The sequence below is a fragment of the Heterodontus francisci genome, chromosome 11 (assembly GCF_036365525.1).
Source record: "Heterodontus francisci isolate sHetFra1 chromosome 11, sHetFra1.hap1, whole genome shotgun sequence".
Lineage (NCBI taxonomy): Eukaryota > Metazoa > Chordata > Chondrichthyes > Heterodontiformes > Heterodontidae > Heterodontus > Heterodontus francisci.
The window spans coordinates 77,599,814-77,614,231 of record NC_090381.1 but is presented as its reverse complement, the minus strand read 5'-3'; the positions used below and the strand labels follow the sequence as shown (position 1 = coordinate 77,614,231).

Sequence of the window (14,418 nt, the reverse complement as noted above, 5' to 3'; positions counted from 1 at the left end):
CCTCAAATTTTTACAGTTTATATAAATGACTTGGATGAAGGGACCGAAGGTCTGGTTGCTAAATTTGCTGATGACACAAAGATAGGTAGGAAAGTAAGTTGTGAAGAGGATATGAGGTTACAAAGTGATATAGATTGGTTAAGTGAGTGGGCAAAGATCTGGCAAATGAAGTGTAATGTGGGAAAATGTGAAATTGTCCATTTTGGCAGGAAAAATTTAAAAAAATTATCTAAATGGTGAGAAATTGTAGAGCTCTGAGATGCAGAGGGATCTGGGTGTGCTAGTGCATGAATCACAAAAGGTTAGTATGTAGTAATTAATTAGAAAAGCTAATAGAATGTTATCATTTATTGCAAGGGGAATTGAATTCAAAAGGGAGGTTATGCTTCAGTTATACAGGGCATTGGTGAGACCACATCTGGAGTACTGTGTACAGTATTGGTCTCCTTATTTAAGAAAGGATATAAATGCATTGGAAGCAGTTCAGAGAAGGTTTACTAGACTACTACCTGGAATGGGTGGGTTGTCTTATGAGGAAAGGTTGGACAGGCTAGGCTTGTATCTGCTGCAGTTTAGAAGAGTAAGAGGCCACTTGATTGAAACATATAAGGGCCTGAGGGGTCTTGATAGGGTGGATGTGAAAAGGATGTTTCCTCTTGTGGGAGAATCTAGAACTTGGGGTCACTGCTTAAAAATAAGGGGTCGTCCATTTAAGACAGAGATGAGGAGAAATGTTTTCTCTGAGGGTCGTGAGTCTTTGGAATTCTCTTCCTCAAAAGGCAGTGGATGCAATCTTTAAATATTTTTGAGCCAGAGGTAGATAGATTCTTGATGAGCAAGGGGGTGAAAGCTTATCGGGGATAGGCGGGAATGTGGAGTCGAGGTTACAATCAGATAAACCATGATCTTGTTGAATGGCAGAGCAGGCTCGGGAGGCCGAGTGGCCTACTCCTGCTCCTAATTCGTATGTTCGTATACTGACAATGTAACAGGTACCTCTGGCATTGAAGGATTCCAGTATTAGACTGCAGCTGTGATTATGTAACATCTGGTGTGCAACTTGAACTCACAACCATCTCACTCAGATGAGAGTGCTACCAATTTAGCCAATCTTTCTTGTTCTCATGTATATCTAAATTAAAACTTATATGAAGATAGATTATATGGAAAAATGGATGTCTTTTATGACGTGCAGGTAAATTGATTTTATTTCTCTCAACAGGCAAAAGGTAGGATAATTTAGAAGGGAGCAAATTATTTTCCCTGAAAGCATAGAAATTTACTTTTATATCATGCTATGACACTCAAAAGCACTTCAGAACCCATTGGATTTGAAGTGCAGTCATTGTATATCGGCAAGCAGCCAATTCCACACAACAAGGCTCCCAATCAGCAGTATCTCATCCAAAAGACTTCTAACAATTCTGCAGTTCCTCAGTACTACATAGAGTTATATCTCAGTCAAGAGTTTGAGTAGTCACCATCTAAGAACAGGGTTAGAGGTTATGAGGATAAATTACAGACTCTTCCACGCTCCCCGTGAGAAGTGTTCCCTCCCGGCAGTACATTGTGATTTACGATCTCTTTTGTCTTCACCTGGCAGTGAACCCCAGCAAAAATATGGTATTTTTATTTCATGCACCTTTCCTTATGAAACATATGTGCTACACATTTTAGCCACAGCAACACTGCTGTACATAAAGATTCACAGTTTTTAGAAAATGCATGTGTTCTGTGCATTTAGAACTTAAATGCAACATTGGGACGGAGTCAGCTGATCAGATTTCATTCGTGAATTGGATCTATATCATTATTCTAGTTTGGTACACAGTATTATTGGACTGAAAAGGTCATATTGTTATATGGGCTGTGTTTATATATAGAACTGCTTTGTAATGAATTTTGCAGTGTGGCTTGATCTCTAGTGCTCTGCATTTGCACCACGTACAAAACTGGCTAGAATTCAAAGCTGTGACAGTATTCGGCAATGCCCATATCATATAGAAGGAATACAATGTGGGATCAATGATTAATCAGTTTTCTGTTCTGCGTCATTTGTTTATTTATTACACATAAATGAATGACTTATCGTTCAGACTGTAGACACGGTTGGGGCAGAAGGGATGTAATGAGATGGGAAGGGGTGGAAGGAACAGCAGATATAGGATTGACAAACCTGGTTGGAGGTTTTCCTGGAAGTTTGATCATGTGACATCTGCAATTGTTGTAATTACCTTATAAAGCTTGGATCCCCGTAGTTGGATATCTTTGTTCATGGTTTTGTGCTAGCATCTGTTGTGCGAGAAGTTCCTAGAACCTGTAGGCCACCCATGAGCAGGCAAAGAAGGGAAATGGAAGACGATGCAAGAGTTGAAACCAAAAGTGCGGGAGAGATTTGCAGAGGGTGGAAACCAGAACTGGAAGGAACTTTAATTTGACCAGCAACTTGACCAAGTGTGGCATCAAGGAGACCTAGCAAAATTGAAGTCGGTGGGAATTGGGGGATAACTCTCCACTGGTTGGAGTCATACCTAACACAAAGGGAGATGGTTGTGGCTGATATAGGCCAACCATCTAAGCTCCAGGACACTGCTGCAGAAGTTCCTCAGGGTAGTGTCCTAGGCCCAACCATCTTCATCTGCTTCATGAATGACCTTCCCTACATCATAAGGTCAGATGTAGGGATGTTCGCTAATGATTACACAATGTTCAGCACCATTCGCGACTCCTCAGATACTAAAGCAGTCCTTGTAGAAATACAGCAAGACCTGGACAACATTCAGGCTTGGGCTGATAAGCGCAAGTAACATTCGTGCCACACGTGTGCCAGGCAATGACCATTTCCACTAAGAGAGAATCTAACCATCTCCCCTTGACATTTAACGGCATTATCATCGCTGAATCCCCCGCTATCAACATCCTGAAACTTAACTGGATCAGCCATATAAATACTGCTGCTACAAGAGCAGGTTAGAGGCTAGGAATTCTGCAGCACATAACTCGGCTCCTGACTCCCCAAAGCTTCTCCACCATCTAGAAGGCACAAGTCAGGAGTATGATGGCATACTGTCTAATTGCCTGGATGAGTGCAGCTCCTACAACACTCACGAAGCTCAACACCATCCAGGACAAAGCAGCCCGCTTGACTGGCACTCCATTTACCACCTTATACGTTTACTCTCTCCACAACTGGGGCACAGTGGCAGCAATGTATGCAATCTACAAGATGCACTGCAGCAACTTGCCAAGGCTCCTTCGACAGCACTTTCCAAATTGACAATCTCTACTACCTAGAAGGACAAGGGCAGCAGACACATGGAACATGACCACCTGCAAGTTTCCCTCTTAGCCACACACCATCCTGACGTGGGAATATATCACCGTTCCTTCACTGTCGCTGGGTCAAAATCTTGGAACTCCCTCCCGAACAGCACTGTGGAAGTACCTATACCTGATAGACTGAAGCAGTTCAAGAAAGCGGCTCACCACCACCCCCTCAAGGCAGTTAGGGATGGGCAAAAAGTGCTGGCCATGCTAGCTATGCTCACTTCCCATGAAAGAAAAAGTACTATTAGAGTTGCTCCAATAACTAACAGTAATACTGGTAATGTTCAAATTTCCCTCATAACCAATAGAAATGTAACAACTCGCTAATAGCCTATATCTAACTGGTAGTAATAGGTGTAATGCCTCACTATCCTTCCTGTAACTCGTAGCAATCTGGTTACCTGTTGATATTTGCCCTGTAACTACAGCCAGGATCCCCCTGTACAAGGTACGGTCAGGCTCCCTGATCAGTGCCACTTTAACCGGCCCTATCCCACTCCCTATATTCTTGGACTCGGGATTTATGTGAAGGCAACACCTCTGAACTGGGATCTTCAGTCTGAATTGATCTGTATTTGGATTTTACATATGAAAGCTAACCCCACAGACCAATCTGTAACAAGCAGGTAGATTACACAAAGGCAATGGACCTGGTGCTTGGGGTACTTCTCACAAGGTGCACTGTCCTCAGCTCAGTTCAGCACCAATATTTTCAAACCACGCTCTGGACCCATACTTAAAGGAGAATTCTCAAGAGAATGATAGAAATTTCAGCACAGTAAGAGGCCACATAGCCCCCGGTGCCTGTGCCAATGCTGGTGCTTTCTCTTGTAACCTAATTTCTCTGCACCCTACTGCCTCCCCCCCCCCCCCCTTTATATTCCTGCTTTGCAAGTGTTTATCCCATTGCTTTTTAAATTATGTTCTAGTCTCTGCCTCAACAGCCACTTGTAATGAAGCATCCTGTGGTCTAATGGCCTTCTGTTCAAAGCCTTCCTTTACCCTTCCTTTGCTTGGACTATTTCATTATTTACCCACAGTAAAGTCTTCAGGTTTACTGGCTGCTCCTTTCGCCACTACTTCCACTCGCCATGTTTTTTTTTGTAGCGTCTTTTTATTCAACAAAATTTGAACATCTAGAGATTTCAGCTCCTTATTTCAGTTCTTTCACAGCCAGACCTGGAGGCAGAGACTGTTTCAGTTTTTCAGCCTTTTCTTTGTCTGTTATGACTAATGTGTATAGGTACCTGCTGCACCGTACTTTGAATTTTACATTGTCCTTGTTCTTCTTAATTTTGTTGCTGTACCTGGCAGGAAACACTGAACTGCGTAATTGCTCCACTTCTTCTCCCTTTCTTCCCATCTCCCTCAGCAGAGTTCCAATCCTTTATTAATAATATATATAATATAAAATAAAAACAAGAAATGCTGGAACCACTCAGCAGGTCTGGCAGCATCTGTGGAAAGAGAAGCAGAGTTAACGTTTCGGGTCAGTGACTGACCCGAAACGTTAACTCTGCTTCTCTTTCCACTGATGCTGCCAGACCTGCTGAGTGGTTCCAGCATTTCTTGTTTTTATTTCAGATTTCCAGCATCCGCAGTGTTTTGCTTTTATTTTAGTGTCCAATCCCTTATAACCTGAACCTCCATTCTCCAGCATCCCTCTCTTAGCTGAAATCCCATTTTCCTCCTTTCCCAACCCCTAGCTTCCTGGCTGTTTCTCCACCAGATATTCAGAGGAACCAGAGTAGGCCTCTCAAGCCTGTTCCACCATTCAATGAGAGCATGACTGATTTGTGACCTATCTCGATCTACCCACCTTTGTCCATATCCCTTAATTGATTTGGTTAACAAGCACTAAGGTCACCCCTAAGCTCTCTACAGCAACAGCCAGTTATAGAAAAGGAAATCTGCTGTTGCAGCAACAAATTTAAAGGGCAGATTTTTCCTGGGCTCCTAACAACAATTCCCAGGAGATTCTCAGACAATCAGGGAGGATTGGCAAGCGCAACCTCATTTTGGAGAATCATTTGTAGATAGGTAGTATTCAATCGAATATCTATATGAATAAGTAGAAGTTAATAAGAATTTTGAACTCCTTGGTTTGAAGTGAACAATTCAAGATCACAAAGTTACCACGTTTCATTCGCGTGATAAGTTCACGAGAATAGCTAGTAACTGGAGAATTCAAGAATTTCCACTAAGTAATAAGATAATCCCATGGAAAGAATGTCTCAATGCGAAGGAAGTTAGTTGTGAACATTAAGTTTTTCCATTCAACGTGACATTCCCCAATGCCGTTCAGTCCATACCAAGAGTTTTTTCTTTAACTGCAGCACCTTCCCATCTATCAGTATATAGTTAATTGGCTCATTGCAGCTCCCTCACTGCAGTCTAGTATGTCCTCAGCAATTTTGGCAAATCTCAGTTGATGCTAAAATAGATCTGCCATTTATAGATGCTTGACCCTGGGGAACAACTTGCTGCCACTAGACCAAGTCAAGACCGTGCAACCCAAATGTTACAGCAAATGTTTAATTGTGAAGCTTTAGTTGAAGTAGGTGCAGTGGTATCAGTTTTATGGGAAGAAATAAAATTGTGCAGTTAATTACATGTGGCCAAAACTGTCATTGTTGCTCTAGTTTTTAGAATTTGTATTATTTACTCTATAGTGATGGGCCTATTTTAAGGATAAAACTATTTTTTTGCCTACATTTTTAATGAGTTGTATTTATTTTGGAAGATCAGATCACTATAATTTTCCTTGCTATTGTGTGTCTCCTTAGAAAAAATATCATTTTGTTTGTGTATATAGGGCCAAGGAGTCTTTTACATAATTGAGGTGGGTTGTAAAATGTATTTTGTTTCATTGTTCAACTGCTTATAACTATTTAAAAAATAGAGGCATGTTCTGCTAATCCTATGTCTACATCTTGGGCTCCTCGACTCAATTTGCAAGGAAGATGCATAGAGTAATTTACATGGCTGTACGAAGCATTGTTGCCTTGTTCAGCGAGTTCAAGCAAATAAACACTTCACTTCAGAATTGGATCATCATTTCCCAGCCAAGTTTTGTGTTTTATTCTGACATTTATTTGTTTGAGGACAGTGCAAAAATTAGTGCAGTCTTCCTTTCTTTGAATGTAGAGCAAAGATTCTGATCCATTCAACAATAATTTCCATTTATAGGAACACAGGAACAGGAGTAGGGCATCTAGGCCCTCAAACCTTTTCTATCATTCAATGAGACCAAGGTTAATCTGTGACCTAACTCCATATGTAGTGTCTTAAATGTAGTAAAATTTCCCAAAATGCTTTGCAAGAGCATGATCAGACAAAGAAATTGACATTGAGCCAATGGAGAAAACATTTGGACAGATGACCAAATGTTTGGTCAGAGGTGGTTTTTAACGAACGTCCTAAAGGCAAAGAGAGAAGGGGAGAGGTATAGAGAGGGAATTCCAGAGCTTAGGGCCAAGATAGCTGAACTAGGGTGGTGGGGGCGAAGGAAGCTGGGTATGCACAAGAGGCCAGCTTTGGAGAAACGCAGAGTTTTCAAAAGATTGTAGGGCTGCAGAGGTTGCAAAGATAGAGATGGGCAAGATCCTGGATGGATTTGAACGGCAAGATGAGAATTTTAAATCTGAGATGTTGGTGGATCGCGAACCAGACTATTCTTCACTATCTGAAGCAGGTGTCAATGTATAGTTAATAATCTCAATGTATTTGTTTCAAAATTAGAGCCTTCTTTGCAGGTTGTAATCAATCCCCCAAGGACAGACTCACTGAGAAAGAGTGGATCTGAGAGAAACATAGCATAGGTTTCTTAATGTTATTCTCTATTTCTACATTGGAAGCTAACTCAGGCAATCACTCTATCAGGGCTGATGGATGAACTGTACTTGGTGTGAGTTAGGCTATGGGCAGCCAAGTTTTGGATGAGCTCAAGGGTTTAGAGGGTGAAAGATGGGAGAGCATTGGAATATTTGAATAAAAGCAAAATACTGCGGATGCTGGAAATCTGAAATAAAAACAAGAAATGCTGGAACCATTCAGCAGGTCTGGCAGCATCAGTGGAAAGAGAAGCAGAGTTAACGTTTCGGGTCAGTGACCCTTCTTCGGAACATCATGTTCTGAAGAAGGGTCACTGACCCGAAACGTTAACTCTGCTTCTCTTTCCACAGATGCTGCCAGACCTGCTGAGTGGTTCCAGCATTTCTTGTTTTTATATTATATTGGAATAGTTGAGTCTGGAAATGGAGTGGTAGTTGTGAAGACGGAGGAGTCAAGAGTAAGGTATTTTTAGGAGCGGGGTGATGATTGCAGTTTTGACAGGGAGCATGACCGTACCAGAGGAAAGGGAACTGTTTACAATACAGCTAGCATGGGAACCAGGGAGGGAAGTTGGGTGGTCAACATTTCTGTGAGGATAGAGTCCCTTATTCCTTTCTCTTACGTGGAGCACTTTGTGCTTACTAGTTTACTACAGGTAACTTGCCTCATTAGATCAACAGAGTTTTTCTACTGCAACTTTTTTTTATATAAGAACTAAGCCTTTTTGTGTGCTAGGATTGAAAAAGAGCATCTCTGTGGACAGGTCTTGCATACTGCAAAAAAACTCAAAGGCACTGCCCCAGTGGTTCTGCCAACCTTTCCGTTATTTGGATGAAGGCATATTCATTTCTAGATGGAGGCTGAACATTCAAAATAGTAGTAAGAACACACTACCTGTTTGGTAATCTCTACTTTAATTGCAATTATGTTGTTGACCTGACATTAACCAACCTGGAAGTATTTCTTTATTTTCTTTATTTTAGTTCGAAACAATAATCCACTGATATTGAATGTGTCCCTCTTTTACAGTCGAAGATCGCTTTTACCTTGGATAGTGAGACAGGAATGCCTCAAGGATGCTATGTCTATCAGTATAAGGACAGCAATAAGTAAGTTGTTATTGGACGTATTTCTAGCCACATTTCTTCATGTTTTAATCAGCTGACAATTTGCAATTTCTATATTCTATCACCTTAAACAGCAGATGGTGATAAATTGACAAAAATTGTCCTATTTTAAGTCTGTGGATAAACACTACATTTGCTATTTGTCTCCTTTCTGAGAACTGTTTTATAATGTATATCTTGGTGTAATAATGTAGCAAGTTGAAGACATTGTAAGAGTTTTTGAACTTTTTTGTTACATTGGTTTTGGTTATATAAAGGTTAATCAGGTCAAATTAGGCCACAAAGTTGACGCTAATTGCCATTATTGCTGCTATGACCTACGATCAATGTTGATTTTGACAGTTTACAATGTTAACTTTGGTTCTCTAAATTAATCGTAGGTGAATCTAAGATACAAGGTGAAAGTCTGTATTTTTTTTTATTTCATGGGATGTGGACATCGCTGGCAAGGCCAGCAATTGTTGCCCATCCCTAATTGCCCTTGGGAAGGTGGCGGTGAGTTGCCTTTAACTGCTGCAGTCCATCTGGTACAAGCACACCCATAGTGCTGTTAGGGAGGGCGAAAGAGACTTGATAATCGTGTTTGCATGAGTTAGCTTCCAATGTAGAAATAAAGAATAACATTTAAAAACCTATGCTGTGATTCCCTCAGATATGCTCTTGTTCAGTGAGTCTGTCCATGCAAAGAAGGCTGTAATTTTGAAACGAAGTAATTGAGATTATTGAGTGCAGTGACACCTGTTTCAGATAGTGAAGATTAGTCACCCAATGCAACAACACCCTGGAGAAGCTAGTGTGTGTCTGTACCCACTTCCCCTCTCCTCCTCTCCATGCCCTGATCCAGAAGTGTGTAATGCAACTGGTATATGCAATGTGTAAAGAGATCTGTTGTATTGAAGACTCTCTTGCGATGCTTTGTTGCCAAAATTTACAGCAACTGCAAACCGTAAAGAAGCATAAAATTCTGAAAATTAAAAATACCTGAGGCAAGTGCAGTAAATTGAGAACAACTGCTACGCACAAAAACACAATTGAATTTTCCAGCCATTACTTGGCTAGCGTTGGCAACAAAAAATGTTCCTTTGTAGATTTCACTGCATTTCATAGAATGCCAAGACAGTGCAGCATTCTACTTTCACAATGAAAAAGCGCAACCCAGCTGAGCAGCCACAGCAGCTTCTTCCCCGTCTCTGGATGGAAAAGGCACTGCGGTGTCTCACACCCGCAGGGTCAGTAGTGGGGAGCAGGTTCATGGGCCGTGCCAGGCCTGCTGCCGGTCTCAATGTGTCTCAGAGCCGGCGGGGAGGGTGTCAGTAATAGGGAGCGGGTCCATGGGCTGTGTCAGGCCTGCTCCCGGTCTCAATGCGTCTCAGAGCTAGGGAGAGGGGTCAGTAATGGGGAGCGAGGCCAAAGCCGACTAAATGTGTCGGGTTCGGGTCGGGTCTGTATTCTGCGTCCAGTGTTCGGGACGGGTCAGGCATTTAAAAAAATTAAAGGGCTCGGCTCCTGGTTGGGTTTGACTTGGCTGTTCTCGGGTCGGGCCCGGGTCGGGTTTTAATTTTACACCCGACCAGGCTTCAGAATATATTGGTTGGTACCCTGACACCAATTTCTGACCGTGGTTGCCTCAGAAAATAACCAGACAATGGTAAAATAGCCTACTCCCACCATGGCCTGAAGAAAAAGGGTTAAAGCCATCAAATATTCCCCAAAAACAACACTGGAGAGAGGAGAAAGTTTTATGGTGTGTCAGAAGTACTAAGGACCAAAGTGTTTGCAGTGCTTGGGAGGGAGATGTTAGGGTTTGGTAAACATCAGAAAGAGGGAAGAGCTTGAGGTGAATTTTCAAGTTCCACCAGGGGTGGGAACAGAGGCGGTTGGAGGACGAAAATACCATCAGCCGGTGTGCCGTTTTCCCGGCGCTGGCCAGGTTTACCAGGGCAGGGGCTAGGCGGCCCGGAGATCCTGCCCAACCTATTAAGAAGGCTACATTATTAAAGCGCTCATTGGGAGCTTGTTAATGGACATGTTCTGATTTTGATGGGGGTGCACCAGCTGCAAATGCTGGGGCAGACCAGCTGAGTGGAGGTGAGCATGCAGCGAGGAGCCGGTCGTGGCTGCCCCAGGGAATTAGGTGGGACCCATGAAAGGGTCAACAACGCAGAGGGGGACTCGGCCATTGGGAAATAGCTGACATTGGGTCAACACAGATTGCGGTGAGAGTGGGCAGTAAACGCTCAGGCAGTGCCAGGGGGTTGTCACCCACTTGGTATCACAGGGGATTAATAGGAGGGGGCAAGACTGCCAAACTCAACTGGGTGACCACCTGAACATAAGGAAGACAGCAGCTAGCAATGGGGGCACGACTGTCAGATTTTGGGTCTAGTGGCGATGAGCAACACCCTTCCCAAGAAGGGCAGAGTCCCAGGCATCAGGACAGCGACAAGGGGCATGAAGGACATGAAGGCCATACCGTCAGCATTATATCTAACTCCAAAGAAGGGAAAACCTGGAGATGACTGAGAACTAGTGCCACAGGAAACCGATTCTCCCGACAGATGTGACCTCGTCACAGAGGACCTCGCAGCACTGCTCACCATGCCCTGCCAGTAGCCGTCAGTCACTATGGCCTTGAACTTCTTTGTTCTGGCTTCTTCCAAGGATCGGCTGTGGACCTTGGGGCATCTCACAGACAGCTACCCACCAGTGCATCTCGCAGATCACTGATGCCCTATTGGTGAGAGCTGGACAGTACATTTAATTCCAGACAAACATAGCCTCACAGGCACTGAGGGCAGAGAGTTTTTCCTCCATTGCTGGATTCCCCCAGGTACAGGGCATCATCGATTGCATTCATGTGGCCATCAAGGCACCCAGTGACCAGCCAGTCAGATTCATCAACAGGAAGGACTTCCACTCCCTCAATGTTCAGCTGGTCTGCAACCACAAGAAGAGCTTCCTCGTGCACTCGCTTTCCTGGCAGCTGCCATGACTTCTTCATCCTCCGCCAGTCCAGGCTGCTGCAGCTCTTCACTCAATCCCCCAAACTGCATGGATGGATTCTCGGGGATAAGGGATATCCCTTGAAGGGATGGCTGATCAACCCTCTGAGAGCCAGAGATAGAGGCACAGAGGTGATGCAACTGAAGCCATCTGCTTACTAGGGCAACCATTGACTAGGCCATCATGCTTCTGACGATGTGGTTCCATAGCCTGGACTGGTCGGGTGGTGCTTTGAAATACGCTTCTACAAGGGTCTCACCCATTGTGGTTGTCTGCTGCATGGTCCAGAACATGGCCCTCCAAAGAGGTGTGGATCTTGAAGAGAGTGAGGTCCTGGAAGGGAACAACTCATTGAAGTAAGAGGAGGAGAAAACATGGAAGAGAAGGAGGAGTGGAAAGATGCAGAACACCGAGGTGCCTTGGCTGCACAATGAGGTGGTCACAGAAGGCGCAACTGGCATCCCCTCCAAACATCTCAGCACCACCAGCGCCACTGACCAGTCCAGGCTAAATAGTGTGGCATGTAACCTCTGTATGTCGGTGCGCAGTTCCTGCATGCACTCCAAGTGCTGTCACATATGGCTCTCCATGAGGTTGGTCACTGTCTCAATGGAGGAGCTTTTGTGCTCAAAGCCCTGAGCCATGATGACGCATATGAGCTGGATGGACTCCTCCATGCTCTGTCCATGACCCCGCATTGCCTCGGCGAACTCTGGCATGTAGGAGCACGTTTGTTGCTGCCAATCTAGGTAGAACCTCCTTTCCAGTGATTCCTGAGGCCCTGCATCAGTGGACAGCTAAGCAGGGCTGTGTCTGTCCTCCATCCTCCAAGGAGGACTGCCCACAGTTGACGCTACCTCTGGTGCCTTCAACTGTACACTAGTGCCATGCTCATCACCCAGTGCCATTCTATCTAATTGCACGCGAGGACCACCGAGGTCACTGTAGCTGGGCTGGTGGAGGGTGCGCTTGTAAGGTGTGACAATGCTTCTTCTGAGCTCTGCAGCTGCTGCGCTTGGCCTGGTGATGATGAGGAAGTTGGTCTCCTTGCCTTGACGTCTGCACCTGTGGGAGACACAAGAAGAAATCATGAGAAGTAACCTTGGAGAGCAGAAGCCTCTGGAGTGCTGAAGCTTCCCAATGCAACTCCATGTTCAGTATGTTTTTGTACAGGGTGGAGTGCAATGCTCTCCCTTAATGAATACATTGCACTCTTTAATCAACATCTCCACCACGGATGCCCATTCGTCAAGTCGAACTTCCTCATGGTCTGCGACTCTGCCTTGTCCAGGGCTTCCTCCTCCATGGCTGTGATCACGTGAAGATAGGGAACCCCCTACCAGTCTGGGCCCACCTGTTTCTCCTGCAAGGCCAAAAGAGAGTGTGATAAGGCTGTCCTCAATGGCCAATGCCAGCTGCTTCAATTCATTGGAAGCTGCATGTTTCAGTGCTGGTAGGTCCTCAGCAGGACTATAGCTCTGAGCCTATCTGAAGGGTCAGTAAGTGCCTGGGCACACACTCCTCCCATATTCAGGAGCAGCATATGCCCCGAGGCTTCTCAGCTGGTTTGTCGTCTGGAGAGTAACTACCCAAAGGCATGTCCTGAGGGTTTGGGGTTGCACTCACCCTGCTAGAGCATACCAGGTCAGTAAACTTTTCCTCTACTGGATCCAGTTTCTGCGCATCACACTCCTTCTGCTGACTGTGTTATATCCATCCAGGCCTGCTTATTCTGGGTGGGTAGCCTCCTCCTGCCACCCACTGGGAAGAGGACCTCCCTCCTCTCCCTTGGGACCTCCAGGAGGACCTCCAGATCTGCATGCACAAATCAAGGGGCTGCCCTGCCCCAGGTTCCAGACCATTGTCTCTCCTGAGACATTCCAAGTTTGTCTGCAGCTATGATCTTGCAAACAGATGAAAGCAGTGAAACTGCAGCCACATTAATGGCTGCAGTGGTCTGTTTAAATCAGGCCCACATTTGAGCAATCCACCTATCTTCCCGCCCCTATGGCTGTTAATTGACTGCCAAATCTGTCTCTAGGCCAATTAAGGGTGCGTCCCCATGAAACTCGGGGCAGCTTTAGGACCCAGAAATGATTCTGACTTCCACTTCCTACCGTGGAGGGAAAAATCCTGCCCCTTGAGTCGTCAGCAGAATATTAACAGTAAATTTAAATAAATTATTGTAAAGTATGTGATTATTTTATGTTAGAAATCTCAATTTATGCCTCAGTCAACAGGCAAAGGAGAGAAAGTCATGGATGAAAAATTTCTCAAATATTTTTAATGATTTGATTGGTTACATTTGTTTATTTTATTGGTACATTTTGCTGACTGCATAGTTGTAGAGCTCTTATTTATATGTATTATGTATATTAAATTTGAATCAATCCGGAAAAATTGTGGTACTGTTCAACTGTTATGGACATGAATTGTGCATGAATACTAGTGTGGATTTTACAGTAATAGTAATGGTGAGGCTATCAGCATTATTATGAACTAAATTGTACACCAATTCTGGCACCCACACATGCACAATAAAACAAGGAATTCAGGAAGTTGCTCCTCCACAAGCTGTGCTATATTGGTATCTCAACAATAGATTTGGCATTGAAGTACATTTAAGAGTGTGAATTTGCAGTAGTTATCTACTAGTTATCCACTAAACATGCGTGAACAAGTTAGGGACTGTTCATTCAATTGTAAGTGAATCTTTAACGGCATGATGAGTCTTAATTGCAGCCATGCATCTTTGGTATTAAAAGTTAACTTTTATATTAATTATTGTTGGAGATTATATAATTTTTTTTCTCTCTCCCATCATCTTTCATTCTCGCGCTCTTGGTGGATGTTTTTACATTGATTTAAATATTCTAACTAGTTTTGACTCAATGTCTCAATGAGGATTCTTCATTCTGGTTGAGGAGACACACTCTTGCTTGCCCTGCTCACACAGGTCCCAGATCTCCAGAGGATGCCACGCTGTTTCAGACACCCAATGACTGTAAGTTGCTGCTCAAAAGCCCACAAAAATCTGTGGGAAGCTGTAAGCGTAATCTGTTCACCACTCTGTGCAAAATCATTCATATATATAAAAAACCTTGCATAGGACACGCACTTCCAGCCC

General features: G+C 44.0%; 1 protein-coding gene and 1 pseudogene across 2 annotated transcripts in view; one reads left to right on the top strand and one right to left on the bottom strand.

Moving 5' to 3' along the window:
- Window positions 1-14,418, top strand: part of dis3l2 (DIS3 like 3'-5' exoribonuclease 2) — a 410,232-nt gene that overhangs the window by 313,246 nt on the left and 82,568 nt on the right. For both annotated transcript variants that reach the window (XR_010975985.1, XM_068042291.1), the window contains exon 14: window positions 8,191-8,270. Coding sequence is in view for 1 of the 2 variants with exons in the window: in XM_068042291.1 (XP_067898392.1) it covers window positions 8,191-8,270 (80 nt within the window). In the remaining variant the exon portion in view is untranslated. The remainder of the gene's footprint in view (window positions 1-8,190; window positions 8,271-14,418) is intronic.
- Window positions 4,422-4,690, bottom strand: LOC137375500 (large ribosomal subunit protein eL38 pseudogene; annotated as a pseudogene).